Below are 14,816 nucleotides of genomic sequence, written 5' to 3' on the forward strand. Positions count from 1 at the left end.
TTGCCACTGATCACTTTCAGTGGAGTATAATAGCAAATATTCTTAATGAGAATTAAGCTAAAAGTGATCCATGAAGAAAATTTTAAATTGAGTACATGAAAAAAAAGATTTTTAGCTTTTGAAAGGAAACAGCAAGTAATGAAAGAAACAGCGGGAAATACACAGTCTAAATAAAGACTGTAATGATATAATAAATTTGCTTTAATTCTGAACTATATTTGCACTAAAATGTGTAAAATAAATAACATGTTTCAGAATCCATTCTGCCCACTGATCATAACGGCATCAATGGTTTGATCATGAATATTCTTTAATGATCTCTCCCTCCTGCTTTTCTAAAATATATATAAACTTTGTCATAATAAAAGACCACAGATTACTTTTTGGTAAACTACATCTGCAGGAACATTCATAGAGCAGTTAGCTGAAAACTTGATTGGCCTCAAAATAGCCTCCCTGTGTCATACAGAAAGGCTCCAGCACCTGCTCTCTCTCTTCATCCTTCAATTTCAACAATATTTTTCTTCATGTGAACTACAATTCCTACAGACTTTTTTTTTTTCTTGTCAAAGAATCCTCTGGTGCTAATTTATTTATTTGCTGCCATGATAAACTCTGCATTGGAGAGCACAGGGTCAAAGATACAAGATGGAAAAAGGATTAGTCAAAGCATTTGGCTGAGATCAAAATAGGGAACAGCCTAACTAAGAAGCAGTAAAAACAAATATTCCTGAGAATTACAGATCATTCATTAGTGAACAAAATAAAATTACAGCAGAAATGGTAATTCAGTTCCTGTGTTAATTCAAAGGAATGCTGTATCTGGAGCTAAGAAGGCAGCCTATTAGTGGAAGGCGACCTTTCTATTTTTCACTTCTAAAACCCATGGTTGCAGAACTTGACCTATCTAAGTGCTGGACTTCTAATGATACAGAAAAAATAGAATCCTGAAGAGCAATCAAAATGCTAAAAGCTTCAGAAAGAATAACTTACGAGGAAAGGTTAAAGGGATGAAGTTTGTTAAATCCTCCAAAAAAAGCATAGAAGAATGACAATGGGCTGTCTAAGTAGGGCAACAAAGATGGTGAAGGGTCTGGAGGGCATAGACGTATGAGGAGTGGCAAAGGCCCCTTGATGTGTTCAGCCCAGAGCAGAGCAGGCTGAGGGGAGGCCTCATGGCGGGCTGCAGCTCCCTCACGAGGGGAGCGGAGGGGCAGGCACCGAGCTCTGCCCCCTGGAGACTGTGACAGGACCCAAGAGAACGGCACGGACCTGGGACAGGGGAGGGTCAGGCTGGGTGTTAGGAAAAGGTTCTGCACCAAGAGGTGGTCGGGCACTGTAACAGGCTCCCCAAGGAAGTGGCCATGGCACCAAACCTGGCAGAGTTCAGTAAGTGTTTGGACAACGCTCTCAGACAGATGGTCTTATTTTGGGTGGCCCTCTAAAGCCAGGAGTTGGACCTGATGATCCTCATGGGTCCCTTCCAACTCAGGATGTTTTTTGATTCCAGAAAATCATAAAAAATAATTGAAAATCTGAGAAAATTTTAGGCAAATGGCTATTCTGGACACACATTTTAAGCATATACAATGCTGTCTCAATGCAAAGAATTCGGCTAGCTCTTGAATGGAAATCTAGGAACCTTTCAGTCCCACAGTGCCACTGTGGGCAAGCCTTCACTTGGCAGAACCCAAGACAAAATGTCTGAGATGCACTTAGAGGGTTTGGCAGAGGGGCAAGTCAGGGTCTCACCAGCTTGACAGCATGGAGATATAAAGGTCCCTGACACGGACACCCCGTGTCTAGCTGTATCGGTATCTACAAGCAGTGCTTCCTGTTTCACAAAGGTTTTATGAAAACAAGCATCCATTATTGACCTTCTGCTAACAAAATTTTACTTCAAACTATGAAATAGGAAATAATGCTACATCGTTTTCTAATTTATTGGTTTTTAAATCCACATAGAACCCAATTCCTCAAGGCACAGAAACATTTGTTTAACTTAAATTAGGCACACAACCTAATGAAGGGACTATTTCCTCACCTGATCATTAGTGCCCTACATGCCTGTGCTCACAAAGCATATTTGGCATCGGCTGTCCACAACAGCGTTTTGAAGTATATTGTCAGGGCGTGTTTGTATGTTTCCATATGTAGGGAGGAAGAGAGGGCAGTAGCTTCAGAGAAAAAAGAGGCATTCCCGACAGGGAATTATGACTTCGTTGGGCTGTATGCTAACTCCTGCAACTAAAAAAAAAAGTTCCGACTCCCCTAGCCAAGAACAGCAGATAAATTTTATATAGCTCAGCTTCAATACTAACTCAAGAAGCTGGCTAGCCTGCTTGACACTACCCCTTCCCTTCCCACCATTTCAATTCCTTGATCAGAGTTGCTCCTTCACCTGCTCCAGAATGGTGTTATGGCTTCTGCCTAGATAGATCTAGATACTTAAACCAGTAAAATCTCTTCAGAAAAAGAAATGCTGTGTACCGTAGTACAACAGCTGGCCTCCAACATTCTCCTGTACTACCTAGGTTGACTGTTTACCCCCGAACACATAGGCGTTCTTGGCTGAGTGTCAGCTAGCTCATTTTTGTCTTCTCTTCTGTGTAGATACAAAATCATAAGGGTGTGCACTGATAATACAAAAACAAACTGTGGAGATTCAACTCTCCTGCTTGTTGAACGCTGAGTGGGGTACACACATATAAAACCTGAATCTGGAACATGACAGATCAGTGCATCAGAAAGCTTATGACCCAGAAAACACAGTTCATTCTCCCTCAACCTTTGATGATGTTGAACTTAGGAACTTAGAACTGAAAGGGACCACTGGAAGGGTGTATGCATATAGTTCCAGCTTATTCCAGACAACCAAGTGATAGATGTTTTGCTCAGGAGGGTTGATGGAATACGTGTTCTGTGTGGCAAGATAGTTTTTTCCTATCATCTGTAGCAATCGAACTGCAGTAAAATGAGAAAATATAGCCATAAAATTCACATGCAGACAAAGAAAACCAAAAGCACAGTGTTTTAGGCTCCTGCAATAATTTAAAGTTAGATAAATAAAAAAAAATGCCCTTAACTCATTGGAAAATCAGAAGATACAACAGTTCAAACTTTATGTGGGTACGCATTCTCTTCTGCCTTAATCCTTCTGATAGTTCAAGGCTGAGCAGGACCCACCCATTAAATATTCAGGATTTCAGTGACAATGACACTTAATTATTTGCACATTTTGCCCATATGCAGACATTATTTTACTGAAAGACCAAAAATTATGTTAAAAGGCTAAATCATGGGCCACGTAATATAAAGGAGCAAAAATTATTCTCTGACTTTAATGGAAACAACAAATGATCCTGAAGCACGACATTAAATTTTCATTTCCCAGCTTCTGAATCTGTTCATTCTGTTGTGAATTCCCATCAATAAGTATAAAAATTGACACCTAGAAGTATCTTAGATATCTTGTTCCTTTGTGTGTGCTTGGTTGGCTCTTCTGGAATTTCACCCTTCATTGCTGCTTAAAAACCTTATTATGGTCTCTCATTTAAATTTATAGATTTCCAACATGTATCTTCTTTATCACTTTGTTCTCCTTAAGCATAAGACATCATCTTTCTTGCCCTTGTAACTACCTCCCTTGTAACTGGTGCCAGATATCAAAATCCAGAAAATGGATGGCTCTTCTCCCCCTGTATGCTTGGCTATAAGAATACTCATGCTTTTAATATATGAGGATATACTTCTTTGACTTTTTTTGTTGATTATAAATATGTGTATAAATATAATATGACTTAGAACAGATGTATGCCCCTGTTTCATTGTCTTAAGACCTAGGATCATTTCCCTTTTTCAACTATAAAAACAGGAGCAAACCCAGTAAAATTAATTTAATTCACATTCTTAAGGTGAAAAGCTCTTATGTGGTGACATCCAGAACTGGGAGGACTTTCAATTCCTGAGGGCTTATAGGCTCAACTATATCAAGTGTTATGAATCTCAGGTAATACTTGAATTAAATAACATTTAACTCCAAGTCATTCCAAGTAATTTGTTAGTAACAGCGGTTTTAAAAGCTGCTCATGTAAATCATTCTGAAAGCTTTTAAATTACTGGATTTATTCATGTCTCTAGATTCTTTTTTAATATTCAAACCAAAATGTATTATAATCTGTTTATCCTCTTTGCCAAGGTGCCTGCAGAACAAGAAAAATAAAGTCAGTCATTTCAGCATGAAACACATAGTGCATGATGCTCCTATCAATGCTATAAATATACTGTAAGTGAATCCATGTTTCAAGAACAGTATAAAGTAATGAAATAGGAAATTGCAATTTTGTCAAGTGTATTACCCAAGAAAACACTTAAGCATATTCTGAAGCTTTTACTTTCCAGGAATAGAACTTAACAGCTAAGTTTCAGTGATGCAGAAAACTTTTTAGCTTCAAGGTAAAGAAAAATAAAACATGAAAAGGTTAAGAAAGGTTATGTGGACTGTGTACATGAAATATTTTACTGTATACTTAAGAACTGCATGGATAGGCACCTGAATATTTTCCCCTTATTTCACATTCAAGAACAATAAAGCCAAAGCAACTTTAACATTATCATAAAGATAAAGAAAATAGACGTGCTTGGGAGTAGAAGGACTACCTATAGACAACTAATTTACAATCTTTTAAAAACCTGGACATCCAGCATGTATATGTACCACATAATACCTTAAAAAGTAAAACTCAGCAAAGATTTATTTGTCTGGTTTGGTATGTGCATAAATAGAAAGTTAAATGCATTAAAAATGTATATGAAGCTAACTGTGTTCTTCAGACTTTGCAGGAATCAAGCTTACTTGAATCATTATGCCTCAGTAACCCCAGTACACCCTTCTCAGTAAGGGGATATCAGGTTAATAGACAAATAATTAACTATTAGTTTTCATGGTTATTATGCTTCCACCGCACTATGCTTTCTGCATCTCAAAGTTATTTTAATGTTACTTTCACTCGAAAAGTGATTTAAAAAAGTAGTGAACAAAATAGCCAATTGCATAATTCTCAACCTTTCACTCCTTAAAAAAAAGAAAACAACAAACCACAAAATACTACCTATAAGATGTTGGAGACAAAGACAGCTCAAATAAAATTTGGATCAACATTTTCATTTATTTGCACATCTAGCAAACTATGGTTCACCATGCACTAAAAGTTCTGCTTGGATTTTCATCGCATTTCATTCTGTTAGTAAGAAGACTTAGTCACGCTGAATAAATCTAAACAGTCTGTCTGTATCACAAAGATCTTCTTCTGTTTGAATGTAGCTTTAAAGAATCAAATAAGCTAACATTATATTGATTATCACTGATGAGCCAGAGTAAAGTAAGCAAAGTAAATTGAGGTCATCAGCATGTCAGCTAACCTGACTGTCTTGAAATGTGAACAGTAAGATTTGTAACACAGACCACTTAACCCTAAAAAGGTTCATTATGAGTAGCATACTTTCATTTGGTGGACTGTTTTTTTCTTTTTAAAATAGCTGTCTTTCAAATTCCTTTGCACTTTAAATGTTCAGAAGTTGTGTACGAGCCTGGTGTTTCATGATGTGAACTGGTGGTCTACATGCTAAAAATAGTAAATATTTTCCCTTTTTTGAGGGGGAGTTGAAGTTATGCTTTTCTCTGAAAGGGTTAGTCAAGACAAATTACTGTAGCTTTTTCTTGTTAACAAGCACAGGCATTACTATGCCAACAAATACAATTAAAGGAAGACATAGATTGATGTAGATTTAAATTTTGTAAGTAGAAAGCAAAGGAATCCACCTCAGGTACAACTGCTATACAACCTCATTACTCACCCTCTAGAAACTTTTGCCACAACAGCTTACGCTCTTAAAGCAGAAACTCATTCCTTCCTAGAGTAACAGAATACCAGTATTAAAATAACCATAATGACTTTTCCTTATTAACGCTTTTTTGGACATAATGTATTTAGGGTTTGGGTTTTCTTTTAATTCTTGGCTCTGTTCTCAGTTAACTCAACTACTAACACATTTGCTATCTGAAAAAAAAGTTTTAAGATCAAGCTGTTGCTCAGTATTTATAAGAGAAGCAAAATAGCTGTGGGCATTATTCTTAACACCCACATTGTAGGTTTACAAATTAAAATTCCATCTGGAAGTACAGGACCAATTTTCTTACCCCAACAGAAGAACTAACAGACGCACGTCATGACTATGCAAGATGTTTTAAAAACACACTTGAGGCGTTGCACGCAGCTTTTCATAGCCAATGCAGGCCTAAGCAGTATTAACAGACAACCATTTCAAAATGAGACATGTTAAAAACAAACAAAGAAAAAACAAACCCAAAACTCAAAAAACTTTGCCCGAAAGAGAAATTTTATTATTAAAAAGGTAAGAAATGCCAAAGATATTTTATCTCTCCTCTAATTTCTAAGACATAAGGAGGTTATGAGGCTGTCTTGGGTATTTCTTACAAATGTAGGGTAAGGGTTCTTTTAGGGGATATGTAAGATGTGTAAAGGAAGCTAAATTAAAGTTAAAATATCACTGCATGACATCTACAGATAAGAGTTTGAAAAACATCATTGACTTGCTAAAATGGTGAAATATTGACGACTGAAATTAAGGGGGCTGTCAGAGAAAATGAACTGCTGAGAGGCCTACCTACAGGAAAAGAGAGGGTTTCCTTTCCACCGCTGCTTTGGCACAGAGTCCCAAAGCAGCATAGGCCTTCAGGTCAGTGTGGCACCTCGGGAGCATGAGGTGGCTGCCGTCATGTCTGCTTGTGCAACCAGGGTCTTGACCTGTAACCGATGATCTTGATGACAAAGAGTGAGTTACCTGCACGGAAAAATAAATATGGAACGGCCAATGAGGAAAGTTGCCTTCTTCCCCCACAACTAACCAGTCAAAACCAGTTGGTGGTGTACGTTGAAAACATTTCCTTCTTCTGAGGAACAATGGTTTGTCTCTTGAACTTCAGCCACTTCAGAAAACAAACCAAGTAACTAACCTCACACTCAACAGCTCTCAAGACAAACCCACTACTACTTCACTCTTTCCTAACAAACAGTTATATACAGATTTGAAGATTTCCATTTACAGCTCGTATTAAGGTCCAGCAGTAATTGTACCCTCGTGAATCTCTACGTTGGCATGCAAAACTTTGAGGGAAAACCACCTAAAACATCAAAACGAGAGCAACCCTCCAGCTTCTCCGGCAAGCAGCACCGAATGGGATTTAAAACCCAGAAAAGTCCCACACAAGAAGAGACCTAGCAGAGAAACGGTCTTTCTCTGTCTAAAAGAACTAGTAATAGCAAAGCGGCCGCCCCCCTCCGCCCGTCCCGTCCCGGCGGCACCGCTGCCCCCGGGCTCCGTCTGCCGCGGCGGAGCGCGCTTGCGCCGCCGCCACCAGCCCCACCGCACGGGTCTCGGCTGCCGTGGCCTCGCCATGTCCGCTTCCTCCTCCTCCTCCTCCTCCTCCGCCGCGCTGCGGCCGGTCACCCACCTCATCTTTGACATGGACGGCCTGCTGCTGGGTGTGTAGCCTTCGCCCCCTCTCCCCCACAGCCGCCCGGCCCCTCTCCGCCGCCGGCGCTGCGAGAGGCCGGAGGTGGCGGCGGGCAGCCCCCGACGCGCCGCCCCCCGGCTCCAGCGCCTCCCGGCCGGGGGAGCGAGGCCGAGCCGCCGGCCTGTCCCCGGCGGCCTCTCGCTGCCGGCCTCCGCAACCAGGCGCCCAGCCAGCGCGCCCTGGGCGACGTTACTTAAGCCTGACTAAAGGGATTAAAGCAACAGGAAACGATTTTTTTCTTCCTCCTCCCCGCCACCCCCTGCCTTTTGTGGGCATTTTTCGGCTGAGTTAAAAGATTTGGGCTTGAGGTTAGGAAGGGCGCTCGCAGGGTGGCTGCTGGGAGAGAGGCGAGGTCAATTGGGGCCACGCCTGGGGATGTGCACAGCAGGCTTCCTGCTTGGGGAGGGGGGGACGGGGCGCTGAGGGTGCCCACGGATGTGGGGTCGGCCTTGTGGGGTCGACCATGTGGGGTCGACTGTCAGCAGCAATTCCACACTTCTGAGGGGCTGCTTTTGCTGTGCAAGGCACGTGGGAGCATCTTTCAGGTGTGAAATACTTAAAGCAGTTGCTGGCTGCAGCATAAACCTAGAAACCATTCACACAATCATCTCCCAATATATATTTTTTTTGTATTAGTAGGCACTTTTTTATCCTTACAGTGATAGCCTGAAATCTGTCAGCCTCGTGCTGCAGTTAGATTGGATCTTGGGGTTTGGGTAGACAGTGTGGCTAGAGGAACCTTTAGGTTTGCTATTTGCTGAACTATTGCTGAATCAGGGCCTCACGCTGCATGCTTCCTGTAGAGTAATGCTATATTTTTGTCTGTGACTCGGTTTTTGAAACAGTCCATTATATATCACGGCACGGGAAGCAGCTTTAGATGTGGGGGAATTCTAAAAAGTGTTAACTTGATGTATGTGCCTTCCTTCAGCAAAACTCAAATTGTTGCAGTCTCTAGAAAGACTGCTGTGAAGTCTAATGAGTTCTTCTGTTTCCAAGAAATGTCCGTTTTTTTCCTTCCTACACTTCCTGCAGGATTATTCTGTTTTCAGTAAATGTCGTCTTTTCCTTCCTTCACATCTACAACAGAATGAGGGCCATTAGGATATCATTGTTTAAACCAGAAATGGGTTTGCTCCCATTACCAGGAATAGTTACAAGCATTTAGAGCCTTTGGTTTCTTTCAGTTTGCTTCATCAGCAGTCTCAATACACTGTGCAAAACAGTGATTAAGATGAGTTGTTTCAGTTTCATTTGCAGTATAACTACTGGGATCTCTAATAGCCCGGGGGCGTGTTGTTTTATCCAGAACCAATTATTTTAATTTAATTCTTACTTAGGAGCTTCAGGAAAGCTTTTTTTTAGTCACTGCTGTTTTCTAGTTTAATTTGAAAATCACCTTCACACAGTACTCACCTGAGCAGGACAGTCTAGGTAAGCATTATGAATATTTAGGCCTTGAGGATATGGATACATAAATTTTCTGTATCAGTTTTAAGTGAATTTATTATATATGGGTACTCACAGGATAGGTGCCTTAGCTTTGGGTGCTATTTTAGGAACTAAAGACATTATTCTCAGATACTATCCTGTCTGTAATTAGAAATTACATTTCTGTAATATTTCAAACGGGGAAAAACAAAGTTTTTGAATCATGTTTGGTTCTGCAAACTCCTGGGGTTCATGCAGTCAAGAAGCATTAAAAATGCTCTAGATTATGAATTGTACCTCCTGCTGGGAAAGTAATTATAAAAGTTCCATAGTTCTCAGCCCTAAGTTTGCCAAGATTGAGACACTCAAGGTATAAACGTACTCCTTGCCATTACTAAGTCTGTTTTAAAGTACAATTCCAGATAAATACTTGTCACTTTCTGGTTGAAGAGTATATGCGTGATGTTAAAATTTATTTTTATCGATATAAATGGGGCATCCTTTGAACTGATAAAGTATTTTTTTTTTGTGTTTCTGTTCCCCTGGTTACTCTTATACTACAATACAGATGCAATCTCTTCCATTTTAAAAGCTGCATAGAAAGAATGTGTTGTATTTCAGTAATCTTTCAGCTATGAAGAAAGCCGTAATTGTGTGTAAAATTAAACTGAAAATACTCTGAAGTGTCTTCCAGAGATATAAAAGGGACACCACCTTGATGATTTTCATAACATAAACCTCCTTTGAGAGAACTTGTATGTTTCAGCCTATAAGTACTCTTCTCAGTAGGCTTTCTTGTGTAACTTTCTTGCATAAAGAGCAAACCAAAATTTGCAGCAATGGATGCCTAAAACTACATTTTTGTAACTTTTTAATGTACTTTCATAACAGGTTGCCTTTTTCAGAATCTGAAGCTTTAGGTATTGCAGTTATTTTTGCTCTGAACTAGTGTGTGAAAATGTGTGTGTCTGGTTTGGAAGTTTTCACTTACACCTTTTCAGTTCTATAAAACAAATATTAATTGATCTACGTATGATGAAAAATTGAACATTAAATTGATGTAATGCAATGTTCCGTGAACTTACTTTCTATAGCTGACATATTGCTTCTGGTTAAAAGTATAACAGAAGAAGATTTGCAAGATGGCCATAAATATTTCATAACTGTGAGCGTAAAATCTTTAAATGAGGTCTGAGACACTAAGTTCTTGACGTTGGAAACAGTCCCAGTGTTACACTGTAGAGCCTGCATCCATGTGCTTTATGTGGCTAAAGCGAGGTCTACTGTCGCTGAATCTGATCTTCTGTGACTTTAACTCTCCCCATCTCTTTAAGGTAATTGACTCTGATTAAGTTGTCCTTGAGTCCCACCTTGCTACATCAACTTACCTTCAACGGGGCGGTTGTTGCCCCTGGACTGCCAGTGGAAGTACTGCATCCTGTCATTTTGGAGTCCTTCTGTGTAATTATTTCAAGTATTATCTAACATCCTATCTTTCAGGACTTACAACCAATGTGGTCCCTTCTTCAGCAGTTTTCTCTTTTTGGATTACTTTCTCTGAGCCGCTGGATGAATTTTTATTCTTTTTTTTTCTTTTTTTTTTTTTTTCCTCATCGTTCCAGTTGCTGTTGCCAGGAAATTCAAACATTGGAAAATAACCCTGTCATTTAGTAAATAAAATATGTGAACAGCACCTGTAGACATCTTGTTACTGAGTAGGTAAAATTAATCCAAGGACTTTTTTTTTCAGTAGGAATCTCCAGCAGCGCATGAGCTGTAATAGAATAATAGTCTGTCTTAGTACTAGTATAGTACAGTTACATCGTGCTGTATTATACATATGCAGGAAGATTGACTTACGTAGTTTAAAAGTGGTGCTCACTTCACTGTATAGTATAACCCCAGAAGAAGAGAAATAACAAAACTTTAATTTTTGGTGCACTGCTGTACCTTTGTTTTTTATTTTTTTAACTAACACTTTTGTAGTGTAAAATTGCTACTTGCTTTCCTACAGCAAAGGATTTTGAATCCTAACAATAAATGCTCAGAACTTGCATAGTAGGTTTTGTCTTGCAGCGCTTTAGTCTTTTCCTACAGAAGACTACTGCTCTAACTGCTAGTATGTAGTATAATTAAAACCATTAAACCTCCTTGTGCGTGTGCGTTATCTGACACATACTGAACAGAGTTAGCTGGCTAAAATAAAAAAGAATACTAATAATAATAAAACAAACAGAAGTTAGAGATCTTTGATACCTAATTAAATACTTGTGATATAGTTGTACTGTTTACTATCCAATCCTGTAATTTTAGCATATTCTAAAAACATACAAAACCAATGCTGAAGATAGAGAAGAAAAATCGATTGGTTTTGTACAAAACATACAACTAGGGTAATGCCCTCTAGGATCTATATTCCTTAATGCATATATTGTCTTTTGAGCTGTGACAAGTGTTTTTGTTATATAATTATAGACAATAGCTTTTCTGTGCCAAGTGTCATCATTCAGTGGCTCAAAATGATAATGTTACATTTGGTATTTCTCAAAACTGAGTGCCTGGTTTGTTAAAGGGTTCTACCAAATTTTTTCACCCCCACATTTCATCCTGTTAGTTTTTCAGCTGACTGGTACAATTATCTGACCTCAGTAGCTGAAAATGAATTTTTATGGTTTTGTCTCTTAGTAAAATTATATTGTATTATATTATATTGATGTTCAAATATAAAGGAAAAAGAAAATGACAAGAAAAGTAACAAACATGGTATCTCATTTATTTGGTGACAATAGAAGTACATTTTTGGAATTGTTATTGGAGCTATTTTAATCACTGGCCAACAACTTTGAATATTTGATAAATATTTTTCTTGAGTTTAAATATAAAATTGACTTAATTCTAAACAAACAAACAAACAACAACAAAAACCACAAGCTGTTTTAATGTATGATGTACACTGGCAGAACTGTAGAAGCTTCCAAAAGACATGTTTACAAGGATCGCATCTCATACATCGTAGAGATGATTCTGTTCTCTTGACTCTGAAGCTACTGCCCTCTCTTCCTCCCTACATATGGAAACATACAAACACGCCCTGACAATATACTTCAAAACGCTGTTGTGGACAGCCGATGCCAAATATGCTTTGTGAGCACAGGCATGTAGGGCACTAATGATCAGGTGAGGAAATAGTCCCTTCATTAGGTTGTGTGCCTAATTTAAGTTAAACAAATGTTTCTGTTTCACCCAAAAATAAGACCATTTGTCTGAGAGCGTTGTCCAAATGCTCCTTGAACTTCAGCAGGCTCAGTGCTGTGACCACTGCCCCAGGGAGCCTGTCCCAGTGCCTGACTGCCCTCTGGGTGCAGAACCTTTTCCTAACACCCAGCCTGACCCTCCCCTGTCCCAGCTCCATGCCGTTCCCTCGGGTCCTGTCGCTGTCCCCAGAGAGCAGAGCTCAGCACCTGCCCCTCCGCTCCCCTCGTGAGGGAGCTGCAGGCCGCCATGAGGCCAAGACCAAGGGGCGTCAGCTGCTCCTCGTATGTCTTGACCTCCAGACCCTTCACCATCTCTTTTTTGCCCTCCTTTGGATGCTAATAGTTTTAGGTCCTTTTTATACTGTAGTGTGCCAAACTGCACACAGTGCTCCAGTTGAGGCTGCACTAGCACAGAACAGAGCAGGACTTCCCACTACTGCCTACCCATGCCATGGCTGATGCAACCCAGAGTACTGGCCCTTCTGGCTGCCAGGGCACACTGCTGGCTCATGTTCAACTTGCTGTTGACCAAAACCCACAGATCCCTTTCTGCAGGGCTGCTCGACAGCCTCTTGTCTGTGGCTATACATATAGCCAGGGTTGCCCCATCCCAGGTGCAGAATCCAGCGCATGCTCTTGTTAAACTTTATGTTGTTGGTGATTGCCCAGTCCTCTAATTTGTCATGATTTCTCTGCAAGACATTTCTACCCTTGATGCAGTCAACAGCTCCTTCCAATTTGGTGTTGTCTGCAAACTTATCTAGTATACCTCCAAATCTTGCATCCAAGACATTTATGAAAACATTAACGAGAACTGGCCTTAAAATGGGGCCCTGCAGAACCCCATTAGTAAGCGGCCACCAGCCTGATGTAACCCTGTTTACCATATCCCTTTGACCCCTACCTGTCAGCCTATTGTTCGCCTGTCCCAGCATGCATTTATCTAGCTGTGTGCTGGACATTTTGTCCAGAAGGGTACTGTGAGAAACAGTACCAAAAGCTTTGCTGTAATCTAAAAAGAGTACATCAACTGGCTTCCCTTGGTCAGTTAGGTAGATAACCTTGTCATAAAAGGAAATTATTTTTTTAAGCAGGACTTTCCCCTCATGAACCCTTGTAGGCTATGACCAATGACTGTGTTGTTTCTCAAGTGTTTTATAGTAACTCCCAGAATAATCTTCCCCATAATTTTACCAGGCACTGAAGTGGGACTGACAGGCCTGTAATTACCAGGGTCGTCTTTCTTGTTGTTCTTGAAAAATTGGGCAATGTTTGTGAGTTTCCAGTTCCAACTTAGTTTTGCAAGATACATTCAGCATAACTGAAAGTCATGATGTACCATTAAGGCACAGCTGTTCTGCTTCTTGTGGCCATTTGTAGAAGGGTAAGGAGTAGTTTAGGAAGGGTAAGGAGTAGTTCAGGCAACAAGAATCAGAAGTTTTCTGCTTTTGCAGCTGCTGTCTCATTAGTATGGAGAAGATGACTAGATTCTCATGTGCCACTTCTTAACAATTCATGCGCTGCTAGTCATACAGGGAATCTCTCATCTGTAGGAAATAGACTTGCAGTTAAATTCATTGTAGTGTTGTGAGATCCACAAGAGTTTTGGCATGTTTTCTGTCTCTCCAGTGTTATCTGCCCATTGTCACAAGGTCAGAAGTCAGAAATTTACTCTTACTTTCATTTCATTGCACAAGTTGCCTAGGAGATTGCTGTTACAGGAAAACTGGTAAGAGTTCCATGCTGGAGTTTGCTTATGTGCATGCTGTCTTTTATTTTACAGTGTGAATGGGAGGTTAAAACAGCTTTCTATTTCTTCTGCATCAGAACAAATAGCACCAATTCAACTAAACATCAGCCCTCTCTAGATTGTCCTCTATTATGGCTTAAGTGCAGGAATTAATCTTCTTGGGCTATAAACTGGCAATCTTGTAAGCCTATTTTCTGCTTCTAGGTAGTGGAAACTTACTTTCTTGCCATTCTCCATTTCCATCCGAGTTTGGGAACAAAGAAGGAAACAAAAATAGTGTTCCCTCTATATTCTGTTTGTGCATCTTGTTGCAAAACAAAGTGATTAAGGATATTGTTAGATTAAGATATTTCTTACATGGTTCCTGAGCAAATTATGGAGATGCATAGAACAGCTCCTCATTGAGAATTAGCTAACCATAAATAGAGCAAATAAGATTTGTCATTTGCTTGAAAGCTAACATTTTCATTTAATGATGAGGAGAATTTTGGCAAAGACATAACAAATGTACTATCCTAGTGTCTAACTTTTATTATTCCCATGATTGATTTGAAAATTGTCCATCCCCATGTCTGTCTGTTGATTGTGGTAAGAATAATCCAGAATCGGAACTCAGTCCAGAATCTGTTGAATAGCTTTTTTTTTTTCCTCTTTTTTTTTTTTTTTCATTTCTGTAATGGTTACTGCATTTCAACATGCATTGAGCAGCATTAGCAATGATCTTTTTTTTTTTTTTCCTCCCTGGGGAATTAAGCAGAATGCTCTCAAGCTGAAAGATTCATGA

At 39.7% G+C, this 14,816-nt stretch overlaps 2 protein-coding genes across 34 annotated transcripts in view; one reads left to right on the forward strand and one right to left on the reverse strand.

Annotated features, from left to right (window-relative positions):
* Nucleotides 1-7,905, reverse strand: part of STS (steroid sulfatase) — a 118,711-nt gene extending 110,806 nt beyond the window's left edge. For 4 of the 30 annotated variants that reach the window (XM_048051677.2, XM_048051676.2, XM_048051664.2 and 1 more), the window contains exons 1-3: nt 6,688-6,850; nt 6,200-6,297; nt 5,857-5,913 (exon numbers count right to left, since the gene is read on the reverse strand). Coding sequence is in view for 13 of the 30 variants with exons in the window: in XM_066982471.1 (XP_066838572.1) it covers nt 6,692-6,783 (92 nt within the window). In the remaining 17 variants the exon portion in view is untranslated. The other 26 variants (XM_066982566.1, XM_066982582.1, XM_066982576.1 and 23 more) reach the window with 15 other exon arrangements.
* Nucleotides 1-14,816, forward strand: part of PUDP (pseudouridine 5'-phosphatase) — an 87,244-nt gene that overhangs the window by 3,287 nt on the left and 69,141 nt on the right. The window contains exon 1 of one of the 4 annotated variants that reach the window (XM_048051684.2): nt 7,425-7,565. The exons of the other annotated variants lie outside the window; for them this stretch is intronic. Within the exon in view, the coding sequence (XP_047907641.1) occupies nt 7,478-7,565 (88 nt within the window). The 5' untranslated portion in view covers nt 7,425-7,477. Of the gene's footprint in view, nt 1-7,424; nt 7,566-14,816 lie in introns of those variants that run through there. 4 annotated transcript variants of the gene reach the window in all.

The sequence above is a fragment of the Anser cygnoides genome, chromosome 1 (assembly GCF_040182565.1).
Source record: "Anser cygnoides isolate HZ-2024a breed goose chromosome 1, Taihu_goose_T2T_genome, whole genome shotgun sequence".
Classification (NCBI taxonomy): Eukaryota; Metazoa; Chordata; class Aves; order Anseriformes; family Anatidae; genus Anser; species Anser cygnoides.